General features: G+C 35.9%; 1 protein-coding gene across 14 annotated transcripts in view; it reads left to right on the top strand.

Annotated features, from left to right (window-relative positions):
* Positions 1 to 19,503, top strand: part of TEX15 (testis expressed 15, meiosis and synapsis associated) — a 101,313-nt gene extending 81,810 nt beyond the window's left edge. For 9 of the 14 annotated variants that reach the window (XM_019828368.3, XM_045055332.1, XM_045055330.1 and 6 more), the window contains 4 exons: positions 1,058 to 8,394; positions 10,952 to 11,010; positions 13,088 to 14,205; positions 17,418 to 19,503. In XM_019828368.3, coding sequence (XP_019683927.2) covers positions 1,058 to 8,394; positions 10,952 to 11,010; positions 13,088 to 14,205; positions 17,418 to 17,455 — 8,552 coding nt within the window. In that variant the 3' untranslated portion in view covers positions 17,456 to 19,503. The remainder of the gene's footprint in view (positions 1 to 1,057; positions 8,395 to 10,951; positions 11,011 to 13,087; positions 14,206 to 17,417) is intronic. The other 5 variants (XM_045055339.1, XM_045055340.1, XM_045055334.1 and 2 more) reach the window with 5 other exon arrangements.
* Positions 19,504 to 21,472: the final 1,969 nt, after the last annotated feature.

Genomic DNA, 21,472 nt, shown 5'->3' with positions numbered 1-21,472 from the left:
TATACAAAATTAATATAAGAAATACCTAGTCTTTGAGCAGCATGTTTTTATTCCTTTTTAATTGTTCTATTCTTTGTATTTGTCACAATTCAAAAAAATTTATGGTAAATACTTTCTTTTTTTTTTAATTTTTTTTTTCATTGTTTATTTATTTTTGGGACATAGAGAGACAGAGCATGAACGGGGGAGGGGCAGAGAGAGAGGGAGACACAGAATCAGAAACAGGCTCCAGGCTCTGAGCCATCAGCCCAGAGCCTGACGCGGGGCTCAAACTCACAGACCACGAGATCGCGACCTGGCTAAAGTCAGACGTTTAACCGACTGTGCCACCCAGGCGCCCCGGTAAATACTTTCTTAGTAAGGCCTCTAGGACACAGTTTCCTGGTACATCATTTATATTTTATTGGTTTGTCTTTCATCCTCTTCTCACCTTGCTTTTTCTGAGACACATACTTTAATCATCATTAGGCTATTTATCGAACTTTCGTTTAAAACCACCTATTGGGGCGCCTGGGTGGCGCAGTCAGTTAAGCGTACGACTTCAGCCAGGTCACGATCTCGCGGTCCGGGAGTTCGAGCCCCGCGTCAGGCTCTGGGCTGATGGCTCAGAGCCTGGAGCCTGTTTCTGATTCTGTGTCTCCCTCTCTCTCTGCCCCTCCCCCGTTCATGCTCTGTCTCTCTCTGTCCCAAAAATAAATAAAAACGTTGAAAAAAAAAATTTTTAAAAACCACTTATGACTGGGGTGCCTGAGTGGCTCAGTTGGTTAAGCATCCAACTTCAGCTCAGGTCATGATCTCATGGTTTGTGAGTTCGAGTCCCACATCGGGCCTGTGCTGACAGCTCGGAGCCTGGAGCCTGCTTTGGATTCTGTGTCTCCCTCTCTCTCTGCCCCTCCCCCATTCATGCTCTGTCTCTCTGTCTCTCTCTCTCAAAAATAAATAAGCATTAAAAGAAAAAAAGAAAAAACCACCTATGACATAGTTTATTTGAATTAAGGGTTGAATGTAGAAACCCTTTCCTTCCTATTTTTTCTTAATTTTCTTATTATTTCTACAGAAAGAACCTGCTCTCTGAATAACTGTACAGTTGCCAAAAGAATTGGAAAAGGGAAAGATGCTACTGTCATCTTTGAACATTTCAGGAAACCTGTAGATCCATTTGTTCAGGAAAACTGTTCTTGCGGCGCACTAAATTCAGAGATAAATCCTTCCAACACAAATATTTCTAATTCCTATGGAAATGTGAAAAATGGAAACATTTCTATATATGAAACATACGGTGGACAGATGGAGCACAATTTAGCAGAATGTGGAGACACTTCTTGTATATATGATTCAGGTCTTTCATTTATTCCCAGTGATACCAGAGAAAGTGTTAATGGTGACCCCATGTTAAATTTGGCACATCTCAAAAATACTTTAAGTGGTCTTTCTGCTGCTTTCCCCCTTCATAACAATACTGGCTCAAGCACAGTTATTACTTCAAAACTCATTAAAGACCCAAGACTGATGAGGAGAGAAGAAAGCATAGGAAAACATAATAATATTACAGATTTAAATGAGATTTTGCCACTTGAGAAGAGTTTAGATTTTGTGAATTCAGAAACAAATCTATCATCCATGCCAAATAATTCTGCCTCCTCATCTGAAGTTGTGCCTGGTGATGATTCTGTCCTTACTAATTGTTTGGATGCCCCTAGCTTCAAAATTTCTTTTGATGGTTCACAATCTCAAGCTCACAACTTGGACGTTAACAACTATGATTATACAATTCCCAGTAAAATTACCCCAGCAGGGCAGTGTAAGGGCCAAGATAATTTTTCCTTTCCAATGTGTTTGCCAAATGTAGTTTCAGAAGTTGAGAACCAAAAACACAATGAGGAAGAAGCCCAGAGATCTGAACTGAGAAGCAACATCCCACTTTTAATTGAAGAAAACAGTGAAGCACATAACTCTTATGAATCAGTGAATATTTGTACAAAAGGGCACAGCAATCACATCTCTCTGGAGTCATGGTCTTCTAATTTAGAAACTGTATCTCAGACTGGTCAGCAAATGTCTACAGCTTTTCCTCTCCAAAGGAAAGAAAGCATACATGAGTACACCCAAAATATTGGAGAAATGAGAGACTTCACTGGCCCCGAAGATAATTCCAAACATGGAGAAAAGCAGGTTTTGTGGAAGGAAATTGATTTTACTAAGGAAGCAAAAGTCAGTCCAGTAGATAATTATATTTCTTTGTACCAAGAATACAAAGAGGATGAGAGTCTTGATTCTTATGGGAAAAATTGTGATCAAATATTAATTGCTCAAGAATTAGAAATACAGAAATCTTCCACATCTACCACAAAGGATGAATATGAGCTAGATCATCTAAATTTGGAATTACAAAGAGTGGAGAGCCTTTCACAGAAGCATCCTCAACTCTCTTTAGATTATGAAGATAACATTCATACAAGTTTTGCAATTTCTCAAAAACTAATGGAACTAAAACTGGGAAAACCAAATCAAAACTGTGTTAGCATTGTGACTGATGCTTTCCAGGAAGCAAAAGACATTCCCCAGGTCAAAGAACTGCCAATTGATGCAATTATTTCATCTCATGACATTAAACCAACTCATGACAACTCAGATTATAAGATAACTGGAGAAGTATGTGTCCATGGAAGAAAAGAAAATGACCCAGTGTCATTAGAGAACATACAAAGAGACTGTGGAGAAACTTTTCAAATTGATGAAGGTCATACTCTGTTCTGTAATGCAGAGTTGCACAGTGATACACATCTGAATATTGATTTCAGAGAACAAGGAGATAATGATAAAGAAAATGAAAATGAGGCTAAAGAGGAAGACATTGCCTTGTCTACAGAAAGCAGAGAAAATATATATGGAGAGGAGAAGCAGGGTTTTCATACAAACCAAAGTTACACCAACATAGATGAAAGAAGGGAGAATAAAAATTACAACAATGTAGAAATTCTTAGTTCTGAAGAATGTTGTACATTTAATTTGAGTTCGGGGGAAAGACATGTGTCAACAGAAGCTACATTGTTAGAAAATGAAGACACTATGACTGCCACACAACAAAAAGATGCTCCAAATACTGGCAGGACTGTAGAGCATTTGGCTTACACAGCATTTCCCAAAGTTGAAGGGTCTTCAGAACATGAAGCCTCAAGTACTGCAGTGCAGACAGCTGGTGCTACAGTGCCTACATTGGGCACAAATCGTGAAGATCACCAAAGATACCAGATTAAAGAAACTTGTTCTTCTGAGAGTCTAGATTTTGGGTTGTTAGTAAAACATAGGATTTCTGATTGTGAAATGGATATGGATAACAATAAATTACATGACTCATTTCATCAGTCAGTAAGTGATACTTCAGTTCTTCAGAGTTTCAAATTGGAAAATAAGATTGAAGTAGGATTGGAACAGTGTGATGATGCTTTTCTAATTCAACAACATAGCCATAGAAATGATCCATGTGAAGAATTTAGGGCCATATATGAAACTCTGAAGTCTCGTATTGATTGGGAAGGTCTATTCGGAAGCAATAATGGGGAGAGGGAAGTTTCGAAAAGCTCCAGAAGAAACGAGAATAGTGATCAGCATTACCCTAAGAAAAGTATTTGTTTTTATCCCTCTACAGAAAAAAACAAAGAGCTCAATCCAATTTTACTTCCAGATTTACAAATTAGAATCACTAATACATTTATGCCAGGATTCAATCCCACTTTTGAATCCCTTGCATTGAAAGATAATTTTTGCAAATACATAACTAAAACCACAGGACCAGAAATAAATGAGGAGGGGAAAGTGTCAGGATTTGAAATGTATTCCCACTGCTCTGGTGAAAATTCAGGTTATCCATGTGAAGATGAATTTGGTAATAGAAGGCAAGAATCAGGACTAGTGAATAAGTCTGAAATTGCTCTTTCTCTTGATGTGAGTAATAATACACAAGTGAATCATGTGTCTGAAAAACAAAACAGTGGACCTTTGCCTACTGAACCCTCTAATGTCACAGCATTAAATAATGAAAGCAGATGTTCCTTGACAGGGTCAAAAACTGATTGTAATGATATTACAAGTAAAAAGGACACACAATCAAGAACTAGCAAAAGAAAGCGACGTATGCCTTTTAGGGACCAGAGCACACCACATAAGGATTTAAGACGTCGTGAAATTTATGGGAAGAAGAGGAGACTAACCAGTCTAGACTCTTCTGAACATTTTTCTTCATTATCCCAAGGACGAATTAAAACCTTTTCAAAGTCGGAAAAACACATCAGGAGTGTCCTTGATATTCTAAATAGTGAAGCATCTTTATGCAAAAGCAAACGTCTTTCCAGAAGACTTGACAGAGCTGTTCTTCATTTAAAAAAAGCTCATAGAAGAGTTCACACGTCTTTGCAACTTATAGCTAAAGTAGGAGAAAAAAGAAAAGGCCCATTACCAAAATCATATGCAATAATATGCAATAATTTCTGGGAAAGTTGTGACCTTCAAGGTTATAGCTCTGTGTCTGAAAGAAGATATTATTCCACTAAACATTTTTTGTCAAAAAGAAAATACGGCAAACCAGGAGAGAAAAGAGCTTTGGGATTTGAAGTGGATAAATCATTAACTCATGTATCAAAGCCCAAGTCTTACAAAGCAAGTAGAGCGAGAATCGCAGAATGCATTTCTAAGAGAAATATGGCCAGCAGTGTCTCCAGAAGTCACACCACCATTCATGTAAGGGAATTTTGTGATCTCGAGTATCCTGAGTCACAATTAGCCCTGTGCTCCACATCCCAAAGTGCCAGTCATTCCGCTTATAACAAGAGCCGGGTAAGAAATCGAACATCATCAGAACTTCAGCTGTTTTCTGGAAAAACTGGATGTCTATTTTCCCCAGCCTGCCCAGATGCGAAAATAACTGAAAAAGAAAATCAAGTTGGCATAAAGTTTTTATCAAACATTAATAAATATGAAAATCCTGAGAACCACTCAGCACACAATAATATTAAGGATGCAGAAAACAATTCTGAGACTAATAAAGTAATAAATAAGAGTAATTCAGTATCATTAAGTTGCATAAAAGAAGACAAAGTAAGTTTTAGCACAGACACAAGTTATAATGCAACCTGTATAACACACACAAAGGTAAAAACTGACATAGTTATTTCAGTTTTAGAATCAGATATCAAGCACCTTTTAAATGTTGATGTCTGCACACCAGATAACCTTATTTTATCTGATTGTAAAGGCAACCTGGAAGTAAATTTGCCTGTAGAAGAACGGACAGCTGCTAATCAGAGCTCCAAACCAGGCACTGTTCCAGAAAACTTCATTAAGGACCCATTAAATCTAACTCTGATAACACACAAAAATTCTGACAGTATTCCTCAATTGTTATCAACCACAGCAGTGACAGACAGTGAAGGAGAATCTTCAGAATCTTATTTGGATAAACAGAGAGTTTTTGCTGTAGATTCTTTTACAACATCCACCAGTGTACCACACTGCCAGCCAGGATGTGGTGGAAAGGAACTTCTAAAGACAGAACAATGTTCTTCAAGTAATCGCTTCCATATAGATGGGAATGAATCACATGTTCTTGAGGATTCTGAGTTGGGTCTCAGATTAGTAACTGAAGAAAGTAAAAGTTGTAGGAAAAATACAATGAAGGAACTATTTTCCAATGATAGTTATTTGCTCTTAAAAGATAATATGAAGGGTTCTTCAAAAAAGTGTATGGCAAATAAAGACATTTGGGACAGAAAAATGTGGAAAGTTAAACAAGCAGAAAAAGCAAGAGATTCACTTCACAAAAAAAGCATGACTGAAGGATGCACTGTTAAGACTCAGTTCAAAAATCAAAAGAACAAGATCTTAGAAGAATCCTCCTACTTAAGCAAGAAAACAATTAAAAATAACTTGATTGATTCTCATCTAAACGTTGAAAACATTACTGAGGCAGTCGCTTTGAATAACCCAGTTTCTAATCATCTTAACAAAAGAGAGAAAGAAGGGGGAGTTAAAGTTAGTAATGACCCTCAGTCTGACTCTGCATTGCATTCGGAAATAGCCTGTAATTCCAAACCAGGCATTATAGGAATGAATCATATTCCTGTTTTACATACTAACTCTCAAACTTCCGAAGTCTCTACTCCTGAGAAGAAGCCTGCATCATACATGAGTGGATTAAAAGAGAAACACTGCTCAGCTAATCATTCAGCTCTTACAGCCAGGCTAGCTCAGATTTTGAGAAGGGCAGATGAAACATCATCTTTGCAGATTCTACTGGAAGAAACTAAGGCCTGTCAAAGTATTCTCCCTTTATTTGTTGAAGCTTTTGAAAGAAACCAAGAATGTTCTCTCGAACAAATCCTGATTTCAAGAGAACTATTAGTAGAACAAAACCTGTGGAATAATTGCAGACACAAATTAAAGCCATGTGCTGTTGACTCCTTGGTAGAACTCCAAATGATGATGGAAACTATGCAATTCATTGAAAACAAAAAAAGGCTCTTAGGAGGTGAGCCAACCTACCGAAGCTTGCTTTGGTATGATGAAACACTGTACAGTGAGCTGCTTGGTAGACCACGTGGATTTCAACAACAATCCAGCTTCTATCCTGCTTTTCAAGGAAGATTGAAGTATAATGCATTCTGTGAGTTACAAAACTATCATGATCAGTTAATTGAATTATTTGAGGAAACCAAAAGGGAAAATAATTCATACTATGCATTCTTAAAATACAAACGACAGATTAATGAGTGTGAAGCAGTAATGAAGCGTTGTTCTGATTGCTTTGACTTTTCTCTTTCTGTTCCATTTACCTGTGGAGTTAACTTTGGAGATAGTTTAGGAGACCTAGAAACCTTAAGAAAAAGTACTTTAAAGCTGATTGGTATGTATGGGGACTCTCCTAAAGTTGATTCCTATCCAGGAAAACAAGACCATTTGTGGATTATCATAGAAATGATCACCTCTAAAGTTAATTTTATTAAGAGCAGTGAGGCAATAAGTATTAAAATATCTCTTTATGGTCTGGAACATATCTTTTTTGATGCTGCAAAAAGTCTTATTTGGAAAGAGAAGAGAGAATCTTTCCGCAAAATATACTCAGGAGAGAAGAATAGAGAAATGCTACTCAAAATGAATCAGTGTGCTTTTTCTAAGTTGAAAAAGATATATGATACATTGTCTAAGGATTTAAGCAGTGAACAAATTTCTAATACTGCGCTTGAGAATATGGAGATTGCTTCCAGAAAGTCAGATGATCTAATAAACAAAGCACCAGTTACCCTAGAAAACTGTGGGTTTAACAGTACTTTGCTTTCACACCCAGATATCTGTTGTATTAGCGAAATACTAGATCAAGCTGAATTTGCAGACTCTGAGAAATTACAGGACCTCACTTTGAGATGTACCGAACACCTAGAAATTTTAAAAAAATACTTTCAGATGCTGCAAGAAGAGAACATAGATAACATTTTTATCACAGAAGAAAACGTTTTGGACATGGTGAAAAACCACAATCATGGGGCCATAATTTTAAAGCCTGCAGCCATTGAAACCTATATTGAAATTGTCATGCTTTCAGAAACCATTCACTTTCTTAAAAACTCAATGGCAAAGAAACTAGACAAACAGAGGTTTCGAGGTATGCTTTGGTTTGATTTGTCACTTCTTCCTGAGCTGGTTCACTGCCAGGAAAAAATGGCTTCTTTTTCATTTCTTAAAGATAACTCAACAGATTGCCTTTGGAAAGTCATAGAGACTGCTATTTCTGAACTTAAGAAAGATCTGGATATTATTTACAAATATAGTGAAGCTGTTAATTGCTCATACGCTCTTCATTTGCTCTCAAGAGAACTTCAGGAACTTACAGAAATACAAAAACTTCTAAAGAAGTCTCAGTATTCCGTTTCCACATATATTGACTTTGTGCCATGTATAGCATCCATAAATTACGGAAGCACAATGACAGAGTTGGAATACAGCCACAACCAGTTTTCTGCACTGCTCAAAAATATAATGGCTGCCCCTCGGAAAGATTTCGGGAAAATGGCCCATATTATGAAAGTCATGAAAACTATTGAACATATGAAGATAATATGTACTAAAAATGCTGAATTAACCATTTCCTTTATTTTGTGCCAAATGCTACATAACAGAAAGAAGACTTCCCAACTGCAGGGAAAAGAAAAAACGAATGTGCATGTAAAACCTAGGAAGGATAGCAATAAATCTAGTATTTATATGAAGGTGCCCTCAATTTCAGAGTGCATAATGAAAACTGTTTCAAATTCTTCTGAAAAACGATCTATCACTGTAGACAAATGTGGAGACCCTCAAAAACGACAGAAAAACACTACTGTTTCCAGCTGTAAAAAACAAAAGGTAACAAATGTTTTAAAACAAAAGCCTTTGTAAGTATTATTTTTGAGAACAAGTCTACTCTTCAAACAAGTAGTTTGCAGATTGGTAAAAATTGAGAATGCTCTGGGGTGCCTGGGTGGCGCAGTCGGTTAAGCGTCCGACTTCAGCCAGGTCACGATCTCGCGGTCCGTGAGTTTGAGCCCCACATCAGGCTCTGGGCTGATGGCTCAGAGCCTGGAGCCTGTTTCCGATTCTGTGTCTCCCTCTCTCTCTGCCCCTCCCCCGTTCATGCTCTGTCTCTCTCTGTCCCAAAAATAAATAAACGTTAAAAAAAAATTTTTTTTTAAAAATTGAGAATGCTTTGAATATTACCTTGCAAAATGAATTTACTAACTATAGAATTGGATTAGGGGTGCCTGGCTGGCTTAGTCGGTGGAGCATTCACCAACGGTGGAGCCCCATAATGGGCATAGAGCTTACTTTAAAGAAAAGAATTGGATTAAACAGTTTTTATTATCTTTATAATAAAGTGAAATGTTTCTCTATATGAGAAATACCTTGCAAATACTTATTTTTAAATGTACAATTAAATTTTTTAATTTGGAAAACATTTCTTGGAAGAATGTAAATTTGTATAACTTCTTAAGGAATAGTCCAATGTGAATGTAAGTTAGTAATTTATTGAGTAACTCCTATATAACAAGGCTATATTTGATGTAGTAAGTATTAAAAATTGGCTAATGGAACCTGTGTTCTTGACCATTATCATCCACATGGAAAAATAGGACAGATTTTTTTTCTTAACTTTAGAGAGAGCATGCGAGGGAGGGAGAGGGTCAGAGGAGGGGCGGGGGGGGGGGGAGAGAGAGAGAGAAAGAGAATTTCAAGCAGGCTCCACGTTGACGTGGGACTCAATTTCACTACCATGAGATCATCATGACCTGAGCCAAAATCAAGAGTCCGATGCTCAACTGACTGAGCCACCCCATCCACCCCAGGACAGATATTTTTAAATAGATGATTATAAAGGAGTTACAAGAAGTCCTACATAAACAAGTTTTATTTAACAAATTATAGAAAATATTTATTTTATACCTGGCACTGTTGTAATAAATGCACAAATATTAACTCTTTATTCTTCACAAAATCTTTGTGATGTAGGTACTGTTATTACCTTATGTAAAGGTATGAAAACAGACACATAGAAAGGTTGAGTCACTTTCCCAGGGTTACAGAGTTAGTAAATGGATATAAAACCAGGCAGTCTAGCTCCAGAGCCCATAATAAACTGATACTTGCCTCTACTTTACCCTCAGAGGCTTCTCTTAAAATAATTTTTTGGGAATTTCAGTTCAGAAGAGAAACCTATATGCAAAATGAAAAATGGGATTTTTTTCTCAGCTTACTGTAATTGTATTTGTTAGTTAAACTAATTCTAGACACCAGGAAACCAATCATTTATTTCACTGTGTTTATAGGAAAATGCTTAATAAACAACCAGTTTGTAAGCATACATCCAAAACAACAGTAATACTCCACATCAAGAGTAAAATGAGAATAATAAAAAGGTGTTGTAAGTATTGAGAAGAAAAGTAACAACAAAAAAATTGTGTTTTTTAATTTCATGGAAGAGCATAGGCCAAAGCGTTGCCTTAAATTAGGAAAAAATGGTATTTGATGAAGATTAAAATGAAGAGGGGGTATCTAAGTTATGGAAAATAATATGAGCAAAGATACAATGTTTATTGACATTATTTGAGAAATGAGTTTCAAATTAAGTCTGGAACAAAAATTTAATTTAGTGGACAAGTAGTAAACTAAAGATGGAGACAAATATTGTTTCAGATTATAGAATGTCTTAAATATAGGCAAAAAGAGTTTGAACTTCATTCTGTATTGAAGCGTAACATCCTGTGAAATGTGTTTTTCAGTGATTTAAAGGGTAGAGATTCTGAGGACAGTTGGGAGTAGCAAGTCACCCAACGCTTACAAGAGGGTGCTGTCTGACAGACTGAAAAAAGAAAGTCCAGGGGCGCCTGGTTGACTCAGTGTGTGAAGCATCCAACTCTTGATTTCGGCTCAGGTCATGATCTCATGGTTCATAAGATGGAGCCCCATGTCGGGCTCTGCACTGGCAGCACAGAGCCAGTTTGGGATTTCTCTGTCCCTCTCTCTGCCCCTTCCCCACTTACGCTCTCTCTCAAAATAAATAAACTTAAAGAAAGTCCATATCTGGCAATTATTTAACAATGGAGCTTAAAAACCGGTTTACTAAAAAGAGTATGTATTTTAAAAAGGCAGTGATAAATGGACCCCAAGATTTGTTGTGAGATATGGGGATAAAAAAATATTGTAAATTGTTTATTTCAAAGTTTCTCCAAACATTTAAGACATAATGGGAAGTCCAACAGAATCACTGGTTTTTGAAGGTAGGAGGATCATTAGTGAATGTTGTTTTAGACAGTGCATTTTAGATGATGACCAAACAAGCAATTGTAAATACCTGTGATGAAAATATGTATGTATTGTATTTTATAACATTGCCAATGTCGGTTCTCTTTGTAACTTTTAAACACAGGTTGACATAAAAGATGTCACAAAAATCAACAGAGAAAAGGCAACATTCAAGGATTCCAGGTAGGTTGCCAGCAGACCTACGTGAAGAAAAACTAAACAGAAATAAGCACATACTAAGGAACAATACTAAGACATTTATTTACATACCTCTGTTGGATCATACGTGTAACTTAAAGGACAAGAGTAAATTTAGGAGGGGGAGAATAAGGTTTCAGATTATACAGTGCTTTATTAAGATTTAAAGACTTTGAACTTCATTCTGTAAGTATTGAAGGGTAATGTCCTGTGAAATGTATTTTTTCAGTGATTTAAAGATAAGGAAGTTCTGAGTAGAGATAGAAGTAGTAAGTTAGAGAAGAGTGATTTTTTTTTAGAGGAAGAAAGTAAAATTCATACTTGACAGACATTACTTAAAGAATTGATGGGGATTAGTAGCTGGTTGGCTAAAAAAGGAGATGAAATAATATAACAAGTGATTAGATTGAGTTTTTTAAACTTGTAATTGTTACAGACCAATCAGATTTCAAAATTGGTTAAAAGATAGAAATTGCTGACTTATATTACTAAGAATTTGGTCATAAACACGCATACGTATATTATAAATACACAACTGTTTTTATGAAAGGATGCTTTAAAACCTTTAATGAATTATTTTTATTATTTTTGAACTGAATTATTTTTATGAAAAATTCACTACACTGTTTATATTTTTTCATTTTGACATGAAATGGTCCCACTGGACATGTGGACCATCTCTTATTTCATTCAGCTCTAATATTTTCAGTTTATGACAAGCTTCATTTTTTTTCCCTGTTTTTTTTCTGTTTTATGAAGGAGAATGAGTAAATGGAATACAAAAGATTAGCATTCTCATTTCTGTCTTACTTGGTTTTGCTTTTTTCAATACACATTTTATTTACTACATTTCTAGAATCGTTTTCTAGACTCTTGAAATAATTGCATAGTGGCATAAAGATGAATAGTTTGTAAAGGATTAACATAAACCACTTCTATAATCATCTTAGTTTTGGTAACTAAATCTAGGTGGTATTTGCTACTCAGAGAATCGAACTTTGTCTCACATAGCAGAAAATAAGTTCAAAGATAAGTTTAATACAGGGTGCTGTCTTCATGGAAGAATATCCTCTAAGAGAGTACATAAAAGAATGACCATACAGGCTGCTGTCAATCTATAGGGTTGAGACATTACTAAAACTTCATTGGAAATGTGATAAAGTCCAAACTGTAGTCTCTGCAAAATGTCAAAGTGTTACTTGGGATTGGATGATGATGTAGGTTGTCACTCAGCTGCCTTTGAGAGAAGCTGGATTAAGTACACTACGAGGCTTTTAGTTTCATGAATTGGATATATAAATTCCAGGCCAAAAATTAATTTCTCTTGACTGGAGAGCAGTGATTACTTTTTTCTTTTCAACATGTTCTTTTCCACATGCAATTCAAAGAATTTGATGAGACACCAAAAAAATATAATTATCCTGGGGACCTATATTAGCTATCTGACTAGTGGATACTAGACATTTCCCTAGTGGATACTTCCTTCAGCCTGCTTGAAATTGTCTAAATTTAGGTAGAAATGTCAAGGATATTAAATTGGCATGGTATTCTGGAGGTCTGTGTTTCCTATTCTCAACCTTGAGCAGACAAAATACCTTAGTAGCTCCTGGTGACAGTAGGTGGTCTTTTGGCAGGGGCAGGGCACAGCTGGTAGTTTCATCAGTTGCATATAACCATTTACAAGTAACGAAGATCATCAACAGTTGGAGGTATATGTATGCAAAACTACAGTAAAATATTGGACATAGTTGCCTACTTCTAAACACCTCTGCTAGGAATTGTCCAATGCATAAAGTAATTACAATATTGACTGCACTATATATATTTCAAAATATATTAGAAATACATTTGAAATGTGGAATATTATCACCGTCAGCAGGAAAAGTAGCTAAATTCAAGGCAAGGGAGTAAAACTGGGTAAATAAGTTACATATATACTGCTGATAGAGAAAATGTAAATCTTAAGAATTCTTCTGAATAAAAATTTCAAATACATGTTTATATTAAAATTGGGGACTCCATATATTTAAAGTTGTTTGTATATATGTGTTACACTTAATAGGACTACAAGATCTCATCTCGAAAGTGAAAGTGAAATAGGACCGAGTTCATCTGACAATCTGAAAAGAAACCATGTATCTCCAAAAAAGGCTGAAATGGAAAGATCACTACTTGGCTCACTTTTACCTTTAAAGAACTTAAAAGACACTTGCATATCAAAGTCAGAGGGCAAAATAGATTTAACTAATATTTCATCTCATACTTCAGAAGATTTCACTGGACAACAGGGAAACTTAAGTAGCATGAAGAAAAGGGATGTGAATTTTAGTGTTGCTGAAACAAAGAGTGATAAGAAAGATTGTTGTTTTGTGAGTTGTGAACAAAAAAGTGTAGACGGCATATTTAGGGACATCCCTGCCAATTTAGAAACAAGTAACACTGTCTTTGAACTTCAAGATCATGAAATATTAAATTCATCTATTAAAAATTCTGCATGCACCAATCCTTCAGAATCCAAATTTATCCAGGACAAATTTCCTGTTCTTCAAGTAAATAAAACACAGCCTGCAAAAACTGAGTTAAAAGGAAAATGCATGAAGGATACATTCAGTCCCAATACTATACCTGTTGGAGCATCTGGGAACATAACCCTCAGTGTAAATCAAACCACAGAACACTCTTTTTCTGAACAACAGAATAATGAAAATTCCAAAGCCCTAACTCAGAATGCTGCAGCGTGTTGGAACGAACTTCCACAGTCTGCATGTACCCCAATATATAATTCTTCTCAGCACCCGTTTGGAACTTCATATCCTTACTACGCATGGTGTGTTTATCATTACAGCAACAGCAGTGGCAGCTCCATTACCCAGACATACCATGGGATAACATCATATGAAGTGCAGCCGCCTCCTTCTGCGATGTTGACTGCAATTGCAAGTACCGTCCAAAATGCACATTCTAATCTTTTGTACTCTCAATATTCTGGTTACTTTTCTGGGGAGCCACAAGCAAACAACTTGGTGCCAGTGAATGGGCATTTTCAATCTCAAATGCCTGTTTCTTATCATTTTCAGCAGCCGATTTTTTCACAGTATGCTCCCCATCAAGCGTTCCCACAAGCTGCATACCCTTACCCTCCTGATTCAGGTGTGCTTCCACAAGTTCCTTGGACTTACGGTGAGTTTTATAAGTTTTAACGTTCACTTTAGTGAGTTTCTACTTTTATTTTTGTACATTTATGTAAATGGAATTTACAACAGATGGTGATATATATAGCAGTCATTTTTCTGTGTAGATTTGTAGTCTTGTTCCTATCTTCGGCAGTTGAATTATGTTGTCACATGGGAATCTGGCTGTCAAAGACTGGTAATATCACAAATATGTCCTTTAGTAAAACCCAACTTTGGGAAATAGTTAAGTAAGTTATAGTTAATCCACACTGCAAAATACAATGCAACAATCACAGAGTTTATAAACATTTTCAATGGCAGTTTTAAAAACTATGTCATATAAATATACCTGTGTAAATAAATGACTAAGGGTGCCTGGGTGTCTCAGTCGATTAAGCATCTGACTCTTGATTTTGGCTCAGGTCATGATCCCAGGGTCCTGGGATCTAGCACCATGTCAGGCACCATGCTGACAGCATGGAGCCTGCTTGAGATTCTCTCTCTCCCTGTCTCTCTCTCTGTCTCTCTGCCTCTCCCCTACTCATGCCCATACTTGCTCTCTCTTAAAAATAAATAGACTTAAAAAAAAATGCCTAGAAATACTGAAATGAAATACAACAACATTTTAATTTGTTTGCTTCTGCATAATAAATCAGGGGATTGTGGAGAGTGCTTTTTATATTTGCTAGATTTCCTACTGTGAAAATACATTATATTGATAAGTGGAGGAAGAAAAGAGTAAAAAACCAATTTGGCAAAGAAATTTCAATCTGATAAAGCAACGTTTCTCTTTTTTTTTTTTTTAAGAGAGAGAGTGAGCTGGGTAGAGGGGCAGAGGGAAAGAGAGAATCTTAAGCAGGCTTTATGCTCAGCATGGAGCATGATGCTGGGCTGGATCCCATGACCCTCAGATCATGACCTGAGCCAAAATCAAGAGTTGGGACATTGAATCACCTAAGCCACCTAGTCGCCCCTCTTTCTCTTGGTATTCTAATACAATATTTGGGCATATGTGAAACGACTTAGTAATTTGCCACTAGAAGTTTGTAATTTTTTTCTCTTAAGCACATTTCTATTTATAAAATATCATAATTAGGGGTGCCTGGTTGGCTCAGTTGGTTTAGCATCTGACTTCGGCTCAGGTCATGATCTCAAGGTTCTCATGAATTCAAACCCCGTGTCAGGCTCTGTGCTGACAGCTCGAAGCCTGGAGCCTGCTTCAGATTCTGGGTCTCCCTCTGTCTCTGCCCCTTCCCCACTCGCACTCTGTCTCTCTCAAAAATAAACATTAAAAAAAATTTTAATATCATAATTAGAACATAAATGTTTAAAATTAAATTAAAATTTATATACACCAGTATTAAATCAGATTTTAAAAACAATTATTAATAATTCTGCAAAAACTACAATTATCCACTAACACCCCAGTATTCTACCATCAGAGGTAATGTGTATCATAAGTAAAGTTAACAATCTTTTAAGGTCTTAAATAGAGAAATGTAAGAGAATTTTTTTCAAATTAAAAAGTTATTTCCCAGGTCTCCTGGCTAGCTAGTCAGAAGAGTATGCGACTCTTGATCCCAGGGGCATGAGTTCAAGCCCCATGTTGGCTATGTAGAGATTACTAAAAATAAGTAAACTTCAAAAAAATGATAATAGGGGCACCTGGGTGGCTCAGTCAGTTAAGCGTCTGACTCTTGATTTTGGCTGAGGTCATGATCTCATGGTTTGTGAGATCAAGCCCTGAATCTGGCTCTGTGCTGACAGCATGGAGCCTGCTTTGGATTCTCTCTCTGCCCTCCGCCTCGTGCCCTTTCTCTCTCAAAATAAACATTTAACCAAAAAAAGAATTTTTTTTTGTTTAAAAAAAATCATTGGAGTTACTACTGACACTCTGTGACCTGTAGGATAAAATTCAAATATTTTAGCTTGGAATGCAGGGTCCTTCACAGTATATGCAGCCTCATCTCCCACCACTTCTACCTTTGTGTTGAGGCTACATTGAACTTCTTGCTGTTCTCCCATATGACAGTTCCTCTTGTACTGTTTGTGCACGTTTCTCACATGATACGGCATGTGAGTATTATATGGTATTCTAATTATCTCTGTGTCTTTCCCTTCCCACCTGGCCCACCAAATGAATTTAAACAGGACTGGAAATTATTCACCTAAAACAGAACCTGAAGAAAAACTATACAGGAGAGGAGAAAGAAATAGGAATGGAAGTGGGGAAGTATATGACTGCCCTTTTTCCTTTTTTTTTTTTAATTTATTTTTAGAAGAAGTGCACACGTGCTAGGGAGGGGCAGAGAGAGGGGGAGAGAGAATCCCAAGCAGGCTCTGCACCATCATCACACAGCCAGACGCAGGGCTCCATCCCACGTGAGACCATGACCCAAGCTGAAATCAAGAGTTAGTCACTCACCGGACTGAACCACCCAGGTGCCCCATGTGCTTTTTCCTTTTTGATTAACCTGATGTGCTGCTGCTCCTGTAAGGCTAAACACCCAACCTATAGTAGATGTGGCAAACCTACGAATTAAAGTAGAAATTTTCATTTCAGAAGAAGAAAATCTTGAATACAGTTGTTTCACAGAGGTTCTCAGTTTGAGCTTTCTTGTGTTCTTAAATAAAAAGATCTCTCTAGAATCAAGTCCAGCTTTGATTCTCAAAAATCTTAATTGTTAACCTGCTTAGTTATATTAATCAAGCGAAAATAAAAGGAAAAGAAACAATTATTCAAAAGCAACTCTAACAGTGTTAGGCAATAAGCACAACACTCAGTTTTCCTGAGTGCAAATAATCTAGAGATCACCTCTCAGGCTTTCAGGAACTACCTCCTTCTAAAGGTGTGAAAATCCTTGTGACTCGTTTATTGATGTTTTTGCTCATGGTGCTTGTATTCAGCACCATAAATGGAACTAAGGGAAGGGGCCAAGTGAGCCCTGTGTGCAAGGCACAGTGAATCCTTTACTCCATTTAAATCTCCCAGAATACCTACGAGGGATGAAGAGATGTTACTGTTCTTTACAGATAAGGAAAGTACTTCTTGAAGAGCCTTAAATAACTTTTTCAGGATCCCATGGCTATCCAAGGGCAGATGTGCAGTTTGAACTCTAATATCTTGGTTCTAACTTAACTCAGGTCTTCCACTAAACTATTGTGTGCCATTAGTCTGTATTGTTAACTTATCTCAAATCTTTGTGGTTTTTCTTCCAGTTCCATGGCAACAAGAACCGTTTCAGCCAGGACAATGAAAAAAAGTCTTCTGTCTACTGAAATAAAGGGGGTTTAACAAGTTTTTCCAAGCATTTTTTACTTAACTTTTTTTATATATGTAAATGTGGTAGGAAATATAAACCATATAGCCCTTTATAAAATGTTTAAATGTAACAGCATATCATAGAATGCAATTGGAAAATTTCTGACATCTAAAATACCAAAATTAGTTCCGTGCAATATTTTAGTGAACTGTACTAGGCTATTTTCAATACCTATATTTTCAATAGGCTAGTATTTTCAATAGGTTAATGTTTCAATATCAGAAACATTAACAGTATTTTGAAATTTATATTTTGAAGTGTTTCTATCACAACTGGTAACAGCTTATATAAAGATTCTTTTGAGATTAGTCTAATGGAGTAAGGAGAGTAAATGTAACATTTAATATGATTAAAGTTAAGCAATAGTAGTAAAATCTTTAAAATAAGATTTTTGTAAAGTCTGATATTTTTTGATATATTGTTTATGGTAACATTGTGCCATTTACCTTAGATTAAAAAAGGATTTTTTTACTTTAATTGATCGATCAAACCAATAATTTTATAATTCTTGATACTTCATATAATTTACAATTCTGTGTCTAATGTAACAAATTCCTTTAATTTCAATATTTTCAATTTTTACTTACAATCTATATTTTAATAGGGAATTTGGTTTGCATATTTTCTGTGTTTATCCTTGAGTAGAGATTTTTTAAGTTTTTATGTTTGAAGTAGTTTTATATCATATTGAAATTAAAGCACATTTAGCACCTTTTCTAGTGAGCCCTTTCCACAAGATTATTTCTTTTGTATTGTATTTCACAATTCAAACTTTTTTTAAAAGTGATTTTGTAGCAAATAATAAAGGCTAATTTCTTTAGCTTATGCCATTAGTTTAGTTGTATTTTAGTGATTTAAATAATGCAGCACATAGAGTTTTTTAATCTTGTGGTCATAGATTTTTTTTTCTTTTTCCAGCACTCCACAAAAGCAAAAAATGTCTCAGTAATAATCATCGTAGAACAGGGGTGTAGTGTATAACTATGGTCTTCAGCACTCTCTCTGCCCACTGACATCCATTCCTGTTTTCTGTAAGATTGCAGCTAGAAAGATCCCTCTCGACCTGACCTTTCCCCAAGTGCTAGTGGGCCCAAAAAATGTGACACAGACTTTGCATTGACTAAATCTAATAAACAGACAGCAGAGCCTCAGAGTTTTCTCAGACTTTTTATGTGAGCAAACTTTTTATGCTATCTAGCACAGGCCTCCAAAAAGAGTATAATTCAGCCAAATTTATCGTAGAATAACTAATTTTTCAATTTAGAAAAACAGTAAGAACTCCCAGGGTAAGCCTCCCAGAGTAACCAAATAGGAGAGAATTCAGATTACTTAGGGTTCTTTTCTAACAAGGGGAAAATAAAGAGGAAAAGTCCAGCCAAGACTGCAACTGAAAGAAAGAAGGAATCTGGAGACTACAGAATTAAAGTAATATCAAAATAATACAGGTGGGGGAAGGGGGGTGTTGTCCATACAGTTGTTTTATTTGAAAATAGTCTAAAATTCTGAACTCCTGAACAGGTATTAAAACAGTAATACTAACACTTATTCAAAAAATGACTTTGTCTCAGTCATTTGATTTATGCTTGGTTATTGAAAGATGTTACAAATTTATTACTAAAAATGTCTCTATTAGGTAAACAAGAAGTTAACTGTTAAAAGGATGCTTTCTTTAAACAACATTCAGATTCTGTTGCTACTGTCTTGTGATATTTTTATTTCATGAGTTTTAATTTCTTCCAAAAAAATGAAAAACACATATCTAAACATTCAGTTACATTTTAAAATCTGCACTTTGAAACAGAGCATAAAAACTGTAGCATTTTCTTTTTTCCCCCCTCTCAAATACGTGCTTTGGTCCTAAAAGTAAAAGAGCAAATTAAAATTTGAGCAAACATTGTAAACAAACAAAAAGCGCTGCTTATTTGTCAATATTATTGTTTTTTGGAACTTAAGAGTTATCTGAATAAACTGAATTCCTTCTAGTTTCAGTGTTTTGAGGTTTTTTTTCCTATTTTGTTTCTTGACTAATGAGCAAATACATGGTTGGTCCTTGGCTTATACATGCCCATTACATGAAAAACAACCCACAAAGAACTGGCTGAATTAGATGACTGAAGTGCTGGAGCCCTCCATCCACTGCAGCTGGTTTTGCCTTTATCACCTTCCTTCCTTTCCCCTCACTCTACAAACTTCTTTCCTGCCTGGAGTTTCATAGGATAAACCAGAGTCCCTGCCTTCATGCAGTTCTCCTGCTGTTCAAGAGACACAAGTAATAAACGTGTGTTTATCACATCATGAGAAGTAATATGGAAGAAACAAAGTAATGGAATGGAGAATGACTGGATGACACGTATGTAAGCTGAAATATTCAGTGAGGTAATCAACCTAATTTCTATATTCTTACGTTTTAATTATATCACTCTGCCTTCCATTGATGTAAAAGTGCCTCTACAACCTAAGTACTGAATCTAGCCAAAGATAAGACTCTACCTCCATTTCCCCAATGAGAAGATTCCCAAAAGTGTTGTTTAGTGAACTTAAATAAATATATAAACTTTTTAGAGATATAGATACATGTTTAAATACCAATTGGATACTATATAAAAATATTTAAAATGCTTTTTTTAGCTCATTTTGTAGAACCGTTTTCATTGTATCCTGTCATGTATCTTCGACATCAATGTCTTTGCCATCATTAGAGCCAATGACAGAATTTTCCAAGGCAGATCGTCCTTACTTACAAGTTGTTTGAGGTGTATGCTTTTTAAATCTGTGTACATACCAAAATTACTTTTCACTGAGGTCATTTCAGGCTAATTTCTTCCCCAAAGACATTCTTGAAAGTAATGACTTAAGTCTTTGCAATAGAGTAAGGCTCCATACATACTCCTTTTTTGTTTTAATGTTTGTTTATGAGAGAGACAGAGCACAAGCAGGGGAGGATCAGAGAGAGAGGGAGACACAGAATCTGAAGCAGGCTCCAGGCTCTGAGCTGTCAGCACAAAGCCCGATGCAGGGCTCGAACCCACGAACCATGAGATCATGACCTGAGCCAAAGTTGGACGCTTAACCAACTGAGACACCCAGGCGCCACATAACATACTCCCTTTGATGGGTGTAATTTTAGGGGAAAAAATATGTTCAGGTATATGTGGCATTTTAAAACTATTAAATCTTTTTTTTTTTACAGGCATAGTTTGATTTCAATGTTTACAATATTGACAGTGCTTGAGTACCATGATAAACTCCCAGTTTTTCATGCAGCTTAAAAAATAGCATATTGTGGAGGAAGAAAATTAAATTATCTCTGATGAATATAATTGTAAGAGCAGTGACTACAGATTCTTAGCTAATGACAAGAAACTGAGAAAGAAGTTGTTGCTTAGTAATGCAATGTGGAAATAAGATTTAAAAGAACTTGTTAGAAATTAAGACGAAAATTTTGTAAGGTTATAAATCCTATTCATTTCTTGAGGTGTAAACTCTGCTGCCTGCTTTATTGTTACTATCTTATTTCTGAATCTTGTAACCATTAAAGAACCCCTCTGGTTCTTTAATTTGTAAGAAGCGTCCTCTGAAATATTCTATGGAACTCTTAATCTCTTAATACATTGCATTCTAATTTGTCACAGGAAGCTGCATATATCTTGGGATTTGTAACTCCTTTCATTTTTAAAGTGTATTTTCCTTTATTTGATAAGAATAATACTTAGGTCTATGACAGGTTCATTTTTTTATGTGAAAACATTTGTTTTGAGAAAACTAGTCAATTGAACATGTTTGGTTAAAGATTTCATTCACATTTAGTCAGCAATTACTGATCATGTGACTTGTGCTAAAAGTATGCTATTCTGTTTGTGCATGCATCAACTAATCTTTACGTCAATCCCATGAAGGAAAGCATTATTTGCGTATTTCATAAAGAATTCATTCAGAGGACCCTTCAAGATA

Source organism: Felis catus, chromosome B1 (assembly GCF_018350175.1).
Source record: "Felis catus isolate Fca126 chromosome B1, F.catus_Fca126_mat1.0, whole genome shotgun sequence".
Classification (NCBI taxonomy): domain Eukaryota; kingdom Metazoa; phylum Chordata; class Mammalia; order Carnivora; family Felidae; genus Felis; species Felis catus.
The sequence above is the reverse complement of the archived record's forward strand: the minus strand, read 5'-3'. Positions and strand labels throughout refer to the sequence as shown.